General features: G+C 45.0%; 1 protein-coding gene across 1 annotated transcript in view; it reads right to left on the reverse strand.

The window, feature by feature from the left end:
* LOC139288422 (plexin-A1-like) overlaps positions 1-19,101 on the reverse strand; it is a 111,478-nt gene that overhangs the window by 66,288 nt on the left and 26,089 nt on the right. Inside the window, exon 8 of the mRNA XM_070909721.1 lies at positions 9,587-9,787. Within this exon, the coding sequence (XP_070765822.1) occupies positions 9,587-9,787 (201 nt within the window). The remainder of the gene's footprint in view (positions 1-9,586; positions 9,788-19,101) is intronic.

The raw sequence follows: 19,101 nt of genomic DNA on the forward strand, positions 1-19,101 counted from the left end.
TTTCCACTCTTCTCTGATTCACTACCAGTGAATACTTGATGATATTGTCCTGTGCGTAGATAAAGTCAAGATTTGAAGTTGAGAAGCTGTCGTTTCCCCACACACAGGCAGAAAAAAGTTAATACCATTTCTTTGAAAAAAAAATACATGAATACATTCATTTGCTTTGCCATAAGCATAACTGCTTGTATTATTTGGCTTTTTTTTTTTTTTTTTTTTCCAATTCTGTAATGAAGTAAATGGGAAAGCATGTATGAGAATTTTCCGATCTGGAGATGCAGGATGACATTGTCAGAAACTCACATGCATACGTATGACAATTATCTCATATTATGGTTTTGGTCAAATATCAAAGAAGCCTCCATGCCCTCTCTCAGACTTTTTTTAATATTTTACCAGGAGCATAATCTTTCCCTAACATTAACCGAATGCTTTGAGTGGCCTCAACACAACCATGAAACCCATTAATCATGCTTTAATTGCCAGCAGCGGATAGGGAAAGCAAATGAAATACGTTGGTAGGGAATGTTTTGCAGACACATTCGGTATGAGCAAATTACTTGGGAGGGTTTGTTTTTCAGCGCTCTGGTGGGCATCTTGTTTGTACGAATAATAATTCTTAATGGCAGAGATTCGTAGATACTTTGACATCATCTGGTTTACTCATCCAGGCCCGTCCTGAAGGGCAGCGCGCCAACCGTACGTAAGTCCGTAAAATGGGGAGAGAGGGGCTCGACACGCATCAAATGGACGTTGCGGCTAGAATGGAACTGGGGATGCCGCCGCCATCAAGACCCCCCCGGTGGCATTAACCGTTATTGGTTCTTTTGTGAGGCTGTAACACCGATTTGCAAACATTGAGTCAGTAAAGTGTGGCGCTAATAGAGTAAAAGGGTCGGGCTGCTGATACTACTGATATACTGCGCATGTAAACCTTTATCAAAGCAAAAAGAAGAACAGAGTTCTTCCAGAACAGTAACGGTTTCAGGTCAACTTAAAGCCTCCAGGAGAAGGAGATGAAATAAATACAAATGGAAGAAAACGAAAAGCCTAAATGAGACATTGTAAGCGACCACAGGAGAAGGATTGTGGGAAGTCTGGATCTCTATTGAGACAGTTAGGAAACTGAGAGGAACACAAAGCCAGTCCAACCACAGGATTCTGGGAGGTCAGCAGCTCCCGAGCAGAGGGATTCAACCGAAACACTCTTCTGCCACAAAGGAAAGGCTGATTGGTCTTATTCCCCTCCCACGAGATCAATGTGACCCTGATCCATCACACAAGAGGTAGGCTGTTGACTTTATTAGCATCGCTATTATGTCCCACTGCTTAAAGGCCTGTGCATGGCGGCTTCCAGTGCCAGTGAAACCACAGGACCCACACACTCACGCCCACAAAGCACTGCTCCTCTCTCGGCGGCACGGGCCCCCCCCCCCCCCCCCCCGCGAAACTTAAAGGGTTTTTTCGACTTGTCTGCCGTCACCGAAAACACTGGATGAGCTTGTTCTCTTGTCAGCCTCTGCCCACCCCGCTGCCCGCCACATCATGCTTTATTCATGCTGTCACACGGTTTAAAACGCCAACACAAACCACACTGTGACACCGCGACACCGTTCCTGGGGGACACTTTGGGCTAAAAAGCCAAGTTGCAGGGCCGAATCAAAACTGAAAAGAAAGAAAGAAAGAAAGAAGGAAGGAGACGGATTCAGGAGAGGAGAAGCAGCAGAATGAGAAAGGAGTGGCCACGAATGCCATGTGCGACCCATCCCATAATTGTCGAGATATTTCAACGTGTACCAAAGTGGTGGAGCCATGTCGCTAACGTGGCTGAAACGTTATCTGAAAAAGTAATGAAGCCACATCGAGAGCGTTCAGCTGAGCTGACGTTTCAATCATTTGTCACACTGGCCTCACCAGTCACCAGTTATTACTCCACTCTAAGAGAGATCGCAGCGTTTTTAAACGATCTGCGTTTGAATACCGAGCGATGACTATCACAGGACAGAAGCCGACGTGCGGTGGGTTGTAATCGAACCGTACAGCTAATGAACATGGACTTCCTAAGAAAACGCCACATGTCTGACCAAAGAAAATCATTTCAGATATCCATTCCAGCGTCACCTCACTGTTGCTTTGACTCACGGGGCTGAAAGCAATTGGATTTCACCTTAAATCCTCCTGCTTTCGTAAAACTCTTGGCTTAATGAGAAACTGTTTTTTTTTTGGTTTTTTTTGTGATTTATTATCCATGCCTTTTCCACACTTCCTGCATTTGCAACTATGTTGTTTTGTCTCTCAGCCATCCCACTCTGGGTAACCTCTTTGGCCTCAATGTAGGGTTTCTTCCATACTAGGCATTCCTCTAGTCTACTGGTAATTAGATGTTGGGATTTTCGTCCTGCTGCTACAGCTTGTTTGAATAATTGATTACAGCTTTGAACATATATGTGGTCCGGTATGGCTTTGACCTCAAGAAACCCAGGGCCTCTGGTTAAAATATTTTCTCATGGGTACTTTTTTTTTCTTTACTTATTGAATTGAACAGCTATTGACTATCGGCATGTCACTGACTCTCGGTATAGCTTTGATCTAAAAGTGGTGGCACCAGTGCTGTTTAAAACTCCTGCATTGGTGGAGCCCTGTAGGTAAAAGTCGCTCTCCCCCTCCTGAGCGGCCTCTCTGCTGGCCCGCCGTCCTGACTTCCCTCCCCTGAGTGCCTGGAGCTGCTGGAGATGAGTAATCAGACTCATTACTGAGCCCTCTGGCCAGCTCCTCCATGTCACTGCATGTAATTAATCTACCTGAGCCAACTCATAGCGTAGGCCCCCCCTAGGGAAGAGAGAGGAGAGGAGAGGAGAAGGTGGAGGGAAGGGTCGGGAGAAAAAGAAGAGGATATGGTAGACGAAAGTTGGGTGGATGCTGGTGGAGGACGGCTACAGAGCAGATAAGGGGAACGTGAGAGGATTGGAATTAGGAAGGGAGATTAGAAGGGAGAGGAGGACAGCAACGGAGGGCAAAGAGGGAAAAGAGGAGAGGCAGTGAGAGCTGGTGAGGGATGACAACAAGAGGCAAAGAAGAACAGGGGATAGAGAAAGGGCGAGAGAGGAGCAAATGGGACATAGAAGAGTAAAAGAGGACAGCAGAGGGAAGAAGAGCTTAAACAAGGAGGAGATTAGGATGAAGAGAGGTACAGGGACGAGGAGGGGCAATGAGAGTGTGTGTGTGTGTGTGTGTGGGGGGGGGGGGTGTGTGACAAGAGAAGAAAAAAAAGGCAGAGGGAGGGGAGGAGGTGTAAAACTACAAGGTGAGCACAAAGCCGTTCCTGGCCCCATTACAGTAACACGCCAGCCTGGCTCAGGTTCATTCGTTATCTGCTCCTGCACTCGTTTATTCTCTCTCTACATGAATTGTCTCCATGGATTGCATGTCTCCGTGGATTGTATGAATAGATATGGCTGGTGTGTGTGTGTGTGTGTGTGTGTGTGTGTGTGTGTGTACGTGCTTGAGTGTCTGAGGGACTGCTGAAAACTGCCGATGTTAACAAAACAGAGCAGCTGGCTGGTGAGCGGGGGGGGGGGGGGGGGGGCAGGTAGAAAAACTGAGAGGTGTGCATATGTATGCGCGTCCATGTGCAGGTCACCCTCATGTAATTAGTCATGTTGAAGGATACCTGAGCGTGTGTTCAAAATGCGCTGCTAGCACACACACAAACACACAAGCTCCCTATTTCCGTTCAGTTCATTTCAGTTCAGTGGGGTTGTATTAAAACAATTTTGCATATACTGTATGTTTCTATGATTATTTTTTTGTTTTTGCACTAAACACTAAACAGATACAGATCATCCATAAATGAATAAAAACAATGAAACAAAATGTCAAGAATTATTCTTCACACTTCACCAGACACAACTTTTGTTTTAAGCGCTTCGCTGTTGTTCTATCGCTCTCTCTTTCACAGCTACATCCGCAACAAATACGTCAACTCTTACATTTATATAGCGCTTTTATCCAGTGCTTGCTCATGGTGGGAACTGCTGGGTCTCTGTAATAACATCGTAAAGAGTCGGCCTAGACCTGCTCTATTTTGTAAAGTGTCATGAGATGACTTTTGTTGTGATTTGGCGCTGTATAAATAAAGCTGAATTGAATTGAATTGAAATTGAATTGAATCCAACTAATCCAACGTTCAGGCTGCAACACTGGCTAGCAAGACCCCTTCCCTTTCTTGCTCGTTTGACAGTCAAGGTAATCAGCGTTCTACGTCCTCCGTGTGCTGAGTTACGTGGGGGCACGGGAACATGCTGCAATGCTTCTCAGGAAGCTGCTTCAAGGCGAGTCGCATTTTCTTCCTCCGTTTCCATTATCATCCTCCGCCTTCCAACATTGTGCTCCAACCGAGCCTGGCGCACAGGCAGCGCGCAACCGGACTCCCACGTGGATGATTGGTGATGATTCTGCCCATCATTAAAAGGCATAACCCCCGGTACGCTCTCTCCTACTCCAGCTCCAACAGCCCGTGAGCATGTTTCTCCAAGTGTGTGGAAACCACTCGCAGTTACAGAGGCAAGGGTTCTAACCTTTCGGACACGGCTGATTCTCGCGCCATCACTCCATGTCACGTATCTGGGCCATCAAGTCAATTTGATTCATGCAGTCCAATATCACAAATCACAAATTTGCCTCGTCTGTACAGCATACGACGCCCTCTGTCCTTAAACCTCCATTTGGACGAGGAAAAGCTCTCCCAAAAACCCATCATCATCATCATTGAAAGTGCTTTTGGGCCAAGTCAGTGAATCCAGCCTTGTGTTCAGCCCGGATTCATGCACTATGAATGCAGGTCTGTCAGATGAAGGCATAGCAGCTCTATTGCACCGCGCATTATATTGCAGAGCTCAGCATAGGGGACACGGCCAGCTGTCTCCTCGCATCAACCTTCTGGACTTACTACAGCAGAGAAAGTTCTGCTCCATTTCCACCTCAGCTCCACATTTGCGAGTCTCCCAACCAGTAGACTCTCTTCTTTGACAGACTCCCTGGTCTGTGTGGTGCGCAGTTGCTTCATTGGAAGACTTTGTCTGGCTTCTTCTAGTGGCCTATACCGAACAGCAGACCATAAGCCCCTGGTCTCCGGTGTCAAAGCCCTGTGCTTCGTATGCCCGACCATCCGCTCCAGTCATTCGTGTGAATTCGACCGACGGGCCGCGTCGATTTGCCCGAAACAGCCAATGCATCGACTGGACGTTAGCTAGCTAAGGAAATGAACGCACCGATTGTGTGCGTCTCTGTGTGTGTGTGTGTGTGTGTGTGTGTGTGTGTGTGTGTGGCAGCTCCGGCTCTGACTGAGCCCAGAGCCCAGTGTGCCGCTCAGTCACGCTGCCTCTGAAAATTCACCTTGCACTCTGTCTGAACTGAGCTTAAAAATGTCACTCCTCAAGGACTGGAAGAACAATGCTGTCTGACTAGCTTTGCCACAAAATGTATTTGGCAGAGCACCAAGGTGCAAAGCGGGGGGTATATAAGACCAGACTAGAGAAAGTCTAGACAAAATTCTTGGACTGTGAACAGGCAAACACACACACAGCCATCCTCCTAAAATACACTATGCTGCTCAGAACAGTGCCAGGTGCGTTGACTTGCAGTGGGAAGTTCATACACGCACACACACACACACACAGCGTTTGATAGCCTGTGTGTCAGTGTAATAAATCATGTAAAGCAGGTTGCTGGTTGTTGCTGATGCTACAGTCTCCGTCTGCTCCACATGATTAGGAAGAGGATCATGTAGAGAATCTCCATATGTCTGCTTCACGTTGGGCTTCCAAACCCCCTGGGGGAGGACGTGTGTGCATGCGTGTGCGCTGTCCCCATGAAGAAACCAGTAGGTATCCACGCAGCTTGCATGCATCTATCTGTGTATGTGTGTGTGTGTGTGTGTGTGTGTGTGCGCCAGCGTGTGTTTTCCTGTGAACATCCCAGTGTGCATCCATGCATACTCGGGGTCCCTGGTGTATTTGAGTATGCAAGTTCAATGTTTCAGTGTTTGGCGAGGGGCTAAATAATGCACAAAGAGACGGTAAGATTGAATGGATGAGTGTACATCTACCGCTGGCTAATTTTCTCTGTGATTTATTACACTACACTGTCCCAGTCACAGCCAGCTGCGATACATACACACACACACTTCCCCACTGTGAATACTGAAAATACAATGGAGGCAAGCATACAGCTTCTCAAGTCACAGATGGATCTTTCGCGCGTTTCGAGTCTCTGTATTAACAATTCTTCCTATTTACACACATATTTTTACTCACGTTAGATGCCCCCTAAACACCCTAAATGTCTCTCATACTCCACACCCTCCAGTTTTGTGCAATGCAGGCTTTCTGTTAAAAAATTTGTAGGCGTTAAGCCCAAGCCCTGATGACATCAGTGTTTGGAAAGCCCCCCCCCTCCAAGAGCCACAGACATTACACAACAGGCTGAGTAGTATTCAGCTTGTGTAAAACGTGTAAAATCGGTGGAGTGCCCCTTTTCTGTACGGCACCAAATTCGCACGGCGGACTTAAACCTTGCTTGATTCGTGTAATCCATCACAGGGAAGTCAAGTCAGCATTCATTTTGATCAAAGTTGCGGAGGTAATGGCGTTTCAAATCAAGCTGCAACAATAACGTGCAATTAATAGATTTCAAATTCAGTTTGCCCACGACCACACAACTCAAGCGTAGTTTCACGAGCGCGCTAATAGCCGCTCATATTGTGGGAGAAAACGCCTGCAACGGGGAAACCTAAATCAGCTCACGTACTATTTAGCTGTGATGTCCCCATCACTTAGAAGCACTGGCGCGGTGCCTTGCTCAAAGGCATCTTGACGAATAGTAGTACTGTACAACTTGAAGAGATGTATCTGAAAAACCAACATTGCACGGGTGTACAGCTTTGCAGCCCTTTCAGCGTCACTTTTTCAAACATGCACACATTTCAAATTCCACATACGTTCTCTCTCCATCTGTTTCTCCCTCATTTGTTTATTTCCGCTAATTTGCTTGCTGAGATTAGTCTGTCTTTCCTCCCCTATGTCTTTCTTTATTCTTCTCATCCTCTCTTTCCACTTTCCACACTACACATTGTCATTGTCTGTTCCTAACTCCCTCACCTCCTCTCTATTCCTTTGTCTTTTTGCTTTCTTCTTTTCCATTTTAGTGGTTTGCCAGGCTTGTGTATGGTGTGTCTGTGTGTGTGTGTGTGTGTGTGTGTGTGTGTGTGTGTTTGTGTCCATCACACCACTGCAATTCATCATCATTTTATCTACAGCTCCCTTAATTGGATCCTATCACAGTCCCCCACCTGACGAGGAGCGAGGCGGGGGGTGGGGTGTGTGTGTGTGTGTGGGGGGGGGGGGGGGGTGGGTGTGGAGAGAAGGAGGCTTACTCACTCACAACACCACATGGATCTGCTCATGTGGACACAAAATACAGTTGAGCCCCCTATGTCTGGCTTCATAAACAGCTGCAAAGTTGAGGCCGGTATATTTACTATTTTTTCCTCCTGCAGAAAGAACATTGGAATTTTACAAAACACTACAAGTGCACTAAGAAATGAATGTGTGTGTGTGTGTGTGTGTGTGTGTGTGTGTGTGTGTGCATCCATTCAGTTTGCCAGTGAATTGGAGATTTGCTGAGGAAGGTCTCTGTCATCTAGCATCAGCAACTCTCTCAGCAGTAGTACTGGTGTAGTAATGAATGTATGTGAGTGTATCAAACACCGGGGATGCAAACTGCACACTGCTATTTCCTGGAGTAAGTGCTGGTGTTTTGGCGGTGTGGGAGGCTTTCAGAACCCACTTAAAATGCAACGCACAACACAACAAAAATACATACAAACTGGAAACTGACTTCTTGGGAAGGGTATCACCATGTCGAAGGTATACGGAGTAATTCAATAGTAAAGAGTTGCACGTCTGACTTTGAACAATTTATTCAAATATTCCAACTTGATGTACAGCAATTACTGTTTTTGCAGCTCACTCTCCATTCAGTAGGCTTTCAAGTAGTCAGGTCACAGAGGACAAATCTGACAAAAGCCTGTAATAACAGCCCAGAAAGTCAAATCTAAAAGAACACTCGCTTGCATGAAGCAATTACAGAGACACAAGCGACTAAATATGCACAAATTACCTTTCCAAAACACAAAAGAACTGTAGGAGCCATCATTACGATCTGGAAATCAACTTCAATAACGCGCCCCAGGATTACTTTTGGTGTCACCAATCCGACATCAGAGGCAGAGCGACTTCCAGGATCGCATTCTTTCCCTCTGTAGGGGGAAAGTGGGTGACTGGGTAGAGTTCAAAAAACAGCAAGTGGCCACAAATCAGCGATGTGTTTTTTCGAACCCAGCGGTTGAGCGGCGGCAGGCTAAATGACCCAGACAAGTGTGTGACAGGCTGAAGAAAAGGTGGCTGGTGGAGCTGCCAAAGCCACACACCGGCTCCTGCTGCCTTGTGACCGCAACGATCCGCTATTGGTCCTATCACCGCGAGCAAGTGCTGCGGTGTGCGGCTCACATGTTAATCATGTGTCTTGTTAAGTAAGTCATTATTGGTGTCATTAAAATGCCTCCCCTCAGCTTCGTGCCCTGATTGGAGCTGGGGAAATTAACATTGCTGCAATGGTCGCCCCCTATTAGCGGTGACAGTTTGACTGAGGGCTAAGAGGCGGGAACGAAGGGTGGAAATGAAGACAGACCGACTTTGCGACGGCGATGGCCGCAAAAGGGGACCTATTATGCTCGTTTCCAGCTCTATACCTCCATTCTGGGACTCCACTAGAGTAGCTCTGCATTATTCACAGTTCAAAAAAAAAACCCTTATTTATCTTATAGTGGCCCTTTATGCAGCCACTCAGTTCACCCTCTGTCTGAAACAAGCTGGTTTAGCTCCTGTCGCTTTAAGCCCCCCACCCCCCCCCCCCCCCCTCCTCCCAAGAAGCCCAACAACAGCTGGTGTGGAAAATAAAAAATGTTCTACGTGTCATGTGTTACAATACCGACTGAAGTTGTAACGCAGCTAGCAAAGTTCTTCTGATGTCGCCAAGCGACTGTACAGTGTCTTCCTGCACCGTTGGTTATTTGTATGCTGGAGTACATTAAATATAATACCACTCAAGTAGACCGTTTGTGCGAGAACGTATATGCATTTACCAAGAAGACTGTGGTTTAATCGGCTTGTGGCTCAGTAAAGCGAAAGTAGAAAAAAACTTGGCAGCAGCAGCCTGAGCTTCATTATTTGAAACTTCAACATCCAAATTGTAACATTATGTATAGAACAGAAAATAAGGAAAAGCATAATCGGTCCACTTTAAGTCTCAAACTGCAGCTAACCAGCTGTGAAGCCTAGTAACGGTTAAACCAGTATGGCTGTCCTGAGTGAAACTCCCACTGACAGATTTGACAGCTGGGGTTGGTCGGAGCAGTGAGATAGCTGATAAGGATTGGCTGAGACTGTAGCACGTAAACTCACAGGGGATTTCACCTCTGTAATTTAATGTAATAATGAGTACGTACTCGTGTGCTTTTCAGTCTTACCGTGGTCTTCTGACACTGTATGCTGGTGCTGTTGAACCTCAGGGCCGGTACGCTATGCGTGTTGCCCTGGATGTAGAAGATACACTCGTAGTTCCTTTGTCCAGACTGCGGCTGGGGCAGGTTCTGGGCCAGCAGGGTGATCGGTCTCATGACTCCGGCAGGGATATAGATCTGGGTGGAAGGCAGGATCTGAGGACACTCCTGGAGATGGGAAAAATAAGAATACAGAAATTGAAATGTGACTGGAAAAGAAAAGAGAAAATCTCACTGGAATGCAGATCTGAGTGTAGACAATGTTCTGTACATGGTGCTGGAGAGACTCTGTATCTTCTCAACTGAAAGAAAACTTACAATACACTCCAAAATACAGGCTATTCCTTCTAACTGACAAGTAGAACTTGTAGGTAAGAAATGGCACCTCTTCCCTTTCTTCCTCCTCCGAAGAGCATCCAACCACATAGCCACATAATTCCAGATGCATCCCAGCATCCTTTGTTCTCATGACGGAACGTGTTTGAAGAACTAGGCAGCCTGAAAACTTACACTTACACATTATCAGCACTCTTGAAGATCAACTCTTGTCCTATTTATGAGCCACTTAATATCGGATGTCGCGGTTACTTGACAAAACCAGCGCATGCCATTTTGGAATCAAACCCTTCCCAGTATTAATGAGGCTGTTATGGATATTAGGTATGTTTTTGTTCTGAATGAATACACCAAAGGATATTCTAATTATTTCTGTGTGGACAAAAATGAGAGCCTGAGGCGGCGTCTCTGAGGAACACAGACAGTGTTAATTCTACCATGCTGGACTGTAAAACAGCCACAGTCCAACGGATTAGCGAAGGAGACGACTGAGGGGTCAGCGCTTCAATTTAGCCGCTCTTCAGTCAATAAAAATGTGGCTACAACAGTAGCTTTGCGCCATATTAATTGAAGGAAAATAACTGAATGCTCTGAAAGTGTTTTTTTTTTTCAGCCCTAAGTAAATCAAAAGGCAATATTCAGCTGTCAGCAGGAATCCATGCCACTGCTCGTGCTTGAGAACTGCTTTGTATTTCAAACTGTGTTTTCTAAGTGGTTCAATACAAGAGGTTTAATTTCAACACGGTCATGTGTGGCACAGATCGCCACAGTATTTACCCCTGTAACATATTTTCTATCAGTACGTTGCATTTACATCATGTGCTAAAAAGTATAACAGCCGTTTGCCACCTCCATTCGAAAGAGGATCAAGTTTTAAAACGTTATTTTTTTGCCTGAAACAACGCAATTAAAAAAGTGGTTCGCTGAAATTTCATTGATAGCACAAATGGCTAATTTCAAGAGTGTCTTTCTGTTGATGATATAGGAGCAATTAGCCTTTTTATTCACTGTTCCAAGACGCTTAAGTTATTGTATGTGGAAAATTCTAATTTACACTAAGTCTGACTGCAATGCTGTGACTTGTGAAGACATTGTCTGCAGTGTAAGTGGATAAAAAGAGCCTTTGCAATATCATAAAGGCTGTAATTACCACTGAACAACCACTAATGTGTGTTTGGTATTCATCCGGAGACGCGGTAAACAATCATAAAGGCCATACACATACCTAACTAGGATTTATAAATTAAGTCGTATTCCACTTTAAGCGCCATTAAGCAAACTATAATTTTCCTATTAAGATAGCAAACGTTTATATCTGCAATGATAAATCAGTGGGAACTGCATTCTATTTAATCAGGAATGAATACCTAAAGCCAGACCACGCCAGCAGCCTCGTACTCTGCAGAGTAATCTCTATATGAGTTTGCACTGTGCAGAGGTACTGTCTAATGGAGCATCTGTAATGACTTGTAGATTGGCCTGGGAATGGCAGAGAGGATGCGAGGTGGGGGGGTGGGGGGGGGGGGTATGGACATAATGGCACCTCTGCTCCCTTCACGACAGTACAGCACACACCCACAGCTAGGTAGCATTGATGCCGTATGGGAAGGTGAAGGGCGGAGAGGGAGCATTTTTAATTGTGTTTTTCATCTATAATTCAATATATTTGCAATTCAAAAAGGACACAGAGGTGGCATGTAACCCGGGCAGAGACAGAACAGGAGATAAAATAGTCAAAAACAAGCGGGAACTTTATGATATAGAAAATAAGATATGAGGGGAAAGTCATTTCATCAAGAGTTGATGCTTCTATCCACGAAAATCTGAAAATCATCACGTTATTGTTATCAATAAGTTCCCTTAAAGCTGCGATAATCAATGTTTTTGCTATTAACAATGGATCAAATTTTGTGTAATGTAAAAAGGGGTCACTAGTAGCGGCAAAACCACACCGAATAGTCATACGACAGGCTGAGCAGAGCTTAAAGCTTCTTTTAGCGAATTGTTTTAGTTTTCGACCTCATATAACTAGATGGTAATTAGATGGTATTATGTCCATGTTGTGATGTTCCAATTTGTTCTGCTGCCCCCAAGTGGCAAAACAAAAGAGAAAATATCAAAGTAGCTTTAAAACTATCAAATAAATTAAATACAGCAAATTGCCGTTTTTTTTTTTTAATTAGACTTTACTAATATAATTGTAACTGATCATTTCACCAACAATAATTTTACTTTATGACCACAGTTGAGTAATGTCACAGCTCCTACTTGTAATCATCAGTAGGAGGCTGGGAACGAACAGGTTTTTCCAGTCGGCAGCTCATATTTACAGAGAGTCTAACATGATATGAACGTGGCGTGGTGTAGCAGTAGGAGAGGAGGAGGAGGAGGAAGAGGGCAGGAATGAGGAAAGAGAGGCAGAGAGGAGATCAAATCAATGCCAGTGAGCCCAGTGAAGCAGATTGTCAATTAGTGAGGCTGACAGTCAAAGTTTAAAGTATTCACAGATGGCGACGGACCGCTAATGAACTGCTTCTAGCCTCTAATAAAATGGAAAACAGGACTAAAGAAGAAGGAAAGGGGGGAAAAAGTGTGTGTGTGTGTGTGTGTGTGTGTGTGTGTGTGTGTGTGTGTGTATGTGTGTGTGTGTGTGTGTGTGTGTGTGTGTTTGTGACAAGATATTCCGAGTAGATGGAGGAGCAGCTAGTCTGAAGTAGCAGTCATTGTTAATGTTGGAAGGACTGGGCTCAAGCATCTGCTCCAATTGTGGCATGGACATCCTGTCTGGCTGCCACACACCCACCCACCCACCAACCCACCAACCCACCAACCCACACACACACACACACACACACACACACACACAGACCACTTCACATCTGTGATCCTCTCTGCTGCACATTCTGGTCCCCCATTGATTCACCAACAACACACACACACACATACACTTGCACATTCCTCTAAGGAACATGATAAAACGCACACACACACACACACACACACACACTGTCGGGCCTACATATACAGTACAAAGTACGCAAACACATGAAGGGAAAAGAGAGGATAGCACACACACACACACACACACACAAAGGAAGGAGGGCGTGAACAAAAGATTTGGGAGCAGGGGATGGTGGGGGCTGTTTCATTAGGAGTGGTGACAGGTGTCAGAGCTGAGTCTGCATCAGATAGCGGAGCAGTTTCACACAATGAGACAACAATCTCTTTACCTGGGGGGATTCCTCTAATCCCCTCGCTTTCACTCTTTTCTTTCTTCCTCTCACTCACTTGATCTTTTTTTTTTTTTTACGTTCTCTGCATCTTTCCTCTCTCTCTCTCTCTCTCTCTCTCCCCCTCTCCCTCCCTGTCGCCTTGTTTTTCAACCTTTAAGAGTTAACTGAGCGGCATCCTCTTTTTCCAGAAACAACTGGCTCCATACTTGGGTGCTTCCCAAAGTATGGCCACTGGAAACTTCCCACTGCAACCAGCGGCACACATCCACGCAATTGCCGTGTTGAGGTACGCATTTACTGCAGTGTGAGTCAGGGATGAACAGTGATGCAGAGGATGAGCGAAGAAAAACTATAGGCTGAGGAAAGGTTAAGTGAGAGGGAAGGAGGGGAGGAGATGAGGAGGCGAGGTCTCGGGAGCCATACGCTGTGCTTATTAAAGTGGGGGATGTGAGTCGAGGAGGTCAGGTTCCCAGCAGAGCGAGGCAGGGGTGTTGTGCGCTGCAACATGGGAGTCATACACACCGCTCTTATATATATATATATATATATATATATCTCCAAACTATTTCCCAGACGGGCAATGCAGACAAACAAACACAAACGATTTTATGTAGATAGATATACCCAAAGTGCGCATAATATACACACACACACATTTATCCTCACACACACACACACACACACACACACACACACATCAAAAGCTAAATCTTGCCCTCTGGCGCTGTGCAGTAAGCTAGTGCAGTCTTAGGCCTGTGGAATGTTTTACAGTAGCCTTGGGGCCAAATACACAGACACTGTGATCAAAGGTGGGGAGGTAAGCCTTCAGAAAAAAAAAAAAAAAATGAGTCTTCCATCCTACCCATGTAAAAAAACTATTAGGTCTCTTTCAGCTGCATCCAGCATCTGCGGGCATCTACACACTGTACCTCGCGCAGAGCCCCTAGGCTACTTTTTTTGGGAGCCGATTGATATATTCCCAACGAGCGCTATAAATATATATATATGATGTTTGACTATGTAGTTCGATAGTTTTGACACAGGAGGAATGGCAATCCTAGAAAGGCCGGCACATGCACACTCTTAAGCGTGACGATCTGGCATTTCTGTCCCACCCGCGTCAGGAACCCTTTTTCACAGCTTGACACTTCGACGTGTCACAGCAGGAAAAAAGCACAGCTGCAATTGAGAACAGGAATGACGCATCAGATCACGGGTCCAGGTGTTGTCCGTGCAGGGTCCACGGCGGTTGAGCACTTTGGGCACAAAGACTTAGGTGGACCAGCCTGTATCACAGGCCGTGTTCATCATTTGGTCCTCCCTCCCACCCACTGGCTTCTACCTGCTCTGCTGTTTGTTTAACTGGGGTGATGCAAAGAGCCATGAAATCCCGCTGGCTGGGACGCTCTACTGCATTTTCATATTCGCTTCTCCTCTCACTTTCCCTCTTCATCAAAACAAACAGAAGGCAGGTGAGACAGGGTGAGAGAACGAGAAACACGCATTACACTTGTGTGTGGAGGCGGGGGTGTAATATTCATGAAGTTTAATTATCCCGGTGCTTCGGTAACACTGTTTGTGAAAGAAAAACAATAGTTTATACATGTTAGTGATGGAAGACAGAAAAAAAACCATGACATTTACTTCATTTATATCTAGCTCCGACACACCCAGAGTCATCATTTGATCTATTTACTTTCTTCCCCTCGCTTCTAATTACTTTCCATCAGGATGGAGTCATTACATCTACGTTGATGTCAGAGATGAGGCGGGAGCCCCGATTGGCTACCGGCCGTCACCCATGAGGCCACCTCACTGAGGCGCTGACAACCTCAGAGTATGATGGATGAGGGAGTCGCTTTGTGTTTGTCCATGTGTGTGTGTGTGTGTGTGCGTCAGGAGGGGTCACCACAGTGTAGAGGGTCCCCGCGAATTAGCGTTACAGTCCAATGAACCATTTCAGAAAGGAGGGGGCGAGACCCCATCGACCAGCACTGTTAAACACACACACACACACACACACACACACACACACATAGACAGAAAGAAAAGGACCTGATATGATGACCACATCTCCCAGGAGAGGAAGAGGAAGAGTCATCTGTTGAGCGATGTCTCCGATTTAGACACTAATATAGTTACACCCTTAGATAATTCATAACACACATACACACACACACACACACACACACACCAGAGAATACCGCAATAACATGCAATGGGTCATGCTAGTAATCCCAATCGATCTCTCCATTTAATCAACACGCAGACAGGTCATGAGGCTGTATCTGTACAGATCTCCTTGAACACTCTCTCCTATTCCGACGCACCTTTCCTTCTCCGTCACTCTTCATTGACAACTTTTTCTTCACCTCCGTTGTCTGTCTCTTGCGACCCCGTAGGAAACGATAAAACGCCGAACAAAACGGAGAGAGAGCTTTGTCAGCCTATGTGTCACGGCATCCAGCTGTTTCTGCCACACCCAGAGCGCACGTTATACAAGAAGACACATTCCCTGGCGGCCGCTGTGCTAAACGCTGTAGACCTCTTCGTGTAAAAGCCCGAGAACAGGCAGGTCAAAGGGAGGCCAGACATAAACCGCGACCCATCAGCACAACAGTAGGGTTATGCTACAATACCCTCGCTTCCGCAGAATAGTAATGTTTGCTGCGTGGATTGTGTACAATCTTGCAGACTGGTTTAGTACGTACATGTAGCATGTGCAGTAGTGTTCCTACTTTGTCCTCCCAGACATCACTTGCCAATCTGATAGGTGGTGCTCTTTCATTCGTTCAAACATTAATTCAAAACTTCTGTCCTTGCTCTGTTATTCCGAACAAAGCAAAAGCACTGGAGGGTCCTCTTCTCAGAAGTTGCATACCAGGGACAAGTCTTTAGCAAATGCTTTCACGAACTGGATGAGACGTTCACTGTTTCGTTATAATGTGTTTGTTTTGGGGCTGAGCAGGTATTGTAAAGTGGCTTTTTATAGCTTTTTTTTTTGCTGAAAACAGCTGCCTGATGCATCCAAAAACAACGTCAGGGTAATTTGGGTTTTTTTTTTTTTTTTTTGTTGCTGTACACCTACATTGTGAATTTCGCTGACAAGATTGCCTGCCATCTGGTCACTTCGTATTTTCAACATTCTCCCTGTAATGAACTGTATAAACCTCTTGAGTGACTGGAATGTCCGGGGTTTCCAGGGAGACGGCCTCCAGGACCATGATCTGTATGTAGTATGACACCTTAAAAAATTTAAATGAAAAAAAATAACATTTGAGCCATGACGGCATTTGTCCAAAAGTTCAACTTTGTAGTAAACGATCAATCTACTGAAAAGATACTGCGCCTACTGGGAAATGACCCGACTCCATTGACTCCACAGAGCTCTTTATCACACCTGTCTCCATTAGAATACCATTGCCCTGTGTGGTATCTCTGATGACCAAGTGTGATTGTGTGTCTCTCTGGATGCTATCAGGTCTGGACGGTCAAAGAGGAGGATGTAGCTGATAAGCTAGCGGATCAATAGAAGGGTCTAAAAATACACGATCTGTTTGTGTGTATTTCTGAGGGTGACACAGTAGATACATGACAGATAGCGAGAGGCTGTTCGGGATGGCCTAACTAAAAACAGTCCTGTGTTCTTTTCTTTTTTTTTTCAGCCCGCAGGATCCGAATTTGATGAATTTTGTTTCTTCTTGGGAGCGGAAAATGACACAGTGCTCCTTGTCATGTGGGAACCAACCAAAAACAGACTCGCAACCCATTTTAGACTATGACCCAGTGAATAATAAGATCTTTCTGTGACCCACCTAAGTATCAGCCAACCTTTCAAGGTCAGTACCAAAGCCCATGATAAATGTGCTGACTTCCCCAGTCGTCTGCCTTCATGTATTTGGGTTTTTCCTCCATTAACTTGGGACAAGAGAATGAGTTTCTTGGTCCCAAAGGTCCTAGGTCACAAAAGTTTAAACAATACAAAACACAGCCAACTTCACAACAAAAGATATTGCAGTATCTAGTATGCAAATTCACTGGGGCCAAAAAACTTTTGAAAGCAATGGCTTCTCTTTGCGAGACCTGTTTCATCTTTTATTCTAGATTTGTGACTAATCCCCATGTGCTTCATTTCAACGGGAAAACGTTTCATCTATTTTGCTCAAATGACCCGAGTTCCTCAGTCGTAGTCTCAGGTGGAAGGAGGGCAGACACCCCATCGCACCGGAATAGGAACCTTTCTGTTCAATAAAAGAGACTTTGAACTGCGTTAGAAGCCTTTTGGAGTGTCCACCCACTCTTCACAGTGCTTTACTATGGGGGATATGGAGCGAGACACACGATGTGGTGAAGATAAAACACGGAGAGAGTTCACAGTTATGAGCTGAGATTCTGACACAGATGTATGAAGATAAACAATGCCTTAACGTCATTACAGCTTAATCAGAAGTCATCAAAAAATTTCATAACAGTTACCTACTGTTGAAGACTGTGAGAAAACGTGGTTGTTATACCCTCATCAAAAGCAACTTATTACCTTTTACTTCACATCTTTACGCTGCTACTCAACTTCATCGATAACAAAGTCATACTGTAGAAAATGGAACAACATAGGTTATACAGGAAATGGCTGCTGGTGCCGTGCACTTTTTGCACTTGAATAAAGATTGATGGAACAAAACAGGCTTACATCTAGCGGACAAGAATAGTCATCCCCAATATTCATGTCAGGCACTCTAAACTGACTCAGTCTGGGCCAGTTAAGTCAGTTTTATTCACATAGCCCAAAATCACACACTCAAACTTTACAGCGTGTACAGCATTACGACAGCCTCTATCCTTGGACCTGTCAGATTCAATGTTACCTGACTTACATAGGCAATGCTACAGTCACAGTGATTATGCTTTGAACTGGTTGCATTTGAACGCCCTTGGGTATGATTACCATTCCAAGACCAAGGATGTGTTCCGAGGTTTTCCTTCTAACAGCCTATAAAGTAGGTTTGCTCCTGTTTGTTCGATCCGTCAAAGGTGAAACAAATACAACCCCAGGGCGAGATATTGAACCTCAGTGCTTATTGAATATAGACTGAAATGTGTCCATAACGTTGTGTACCAAAAACTTTGCTCTGTCAGGTATTCTTTCCATATCCTTTGATCAGATATTTCCAGATTTAGGTGACCACTTTGCCAATTCTTTACTATTTCACTTTGGCAAAGTTCTTGGCAGGGTCTTTTTTTTTTTTAAAGTATAGGGTATCAGGTATCATGTTGACACCAGTATCAGCACAAATCCACAAAAGGACCAGCGCATAATCTAGTCCTTATATATATATATATATTGGATATGGTTGATGTAGCCTGTTAGCATAGAACAATGGACTGAGGAGCACTGATACCCCGGGTTAATCCCCCTGTCCCTCCTCCTCCATTGCACCATTCAACAGTTTGATGGCCATTAAATGCACCCAGTGAGACCGTGAGCTTCATCAAAACCCTTTCAAAACTAATTTCCCCACATATGATTACTCGTGCGCCTACAGAGCGACAGCGGAATGGGGGTTTATTAAGCCTTTCGCGTGAGGGAGAAGTGGGGTCAGAGGAGAAACAACACGGTAAAGTGCCATGTGGATTGAAAACACATCAGTGAGACAAGTCATCATACACTGTTCTCACTTCATATTCTCATACATTCATCGGGAACAGTTTATTACACGTTATGTGTGTGTGTAGCAATGAGAGAAGCCTTGAATGCAAGCCAAGAATAAGGCAATGAACAATGTTGAATGAAGAGTGGCTTAGAGTCCCCCCCCCCCCCCCGTGACTTAATCATCAGCGACAATTTAATATTTCCTATTTGTGCTCTGCAGACCAAGCTTAAGTCGTGTATCGGTAATCTTAAAGACAAACATG

Source organism: Enoplosus armatus, chromosome 8, assembly GCF_043641665.1.
Source record: "Enoplosus armatus isolate fEnoArm2 chromosome 8, fEnoArm2.hap1, whole genome shotgun sequence".
Taxonomy (NCBI): domain Eukaryota; kingdom Metazoa; phylum Chordata; class Actinopteri; order Centrarchiformes; family Enoplosidae; genus Enoplosus; species Enoplosus armatus.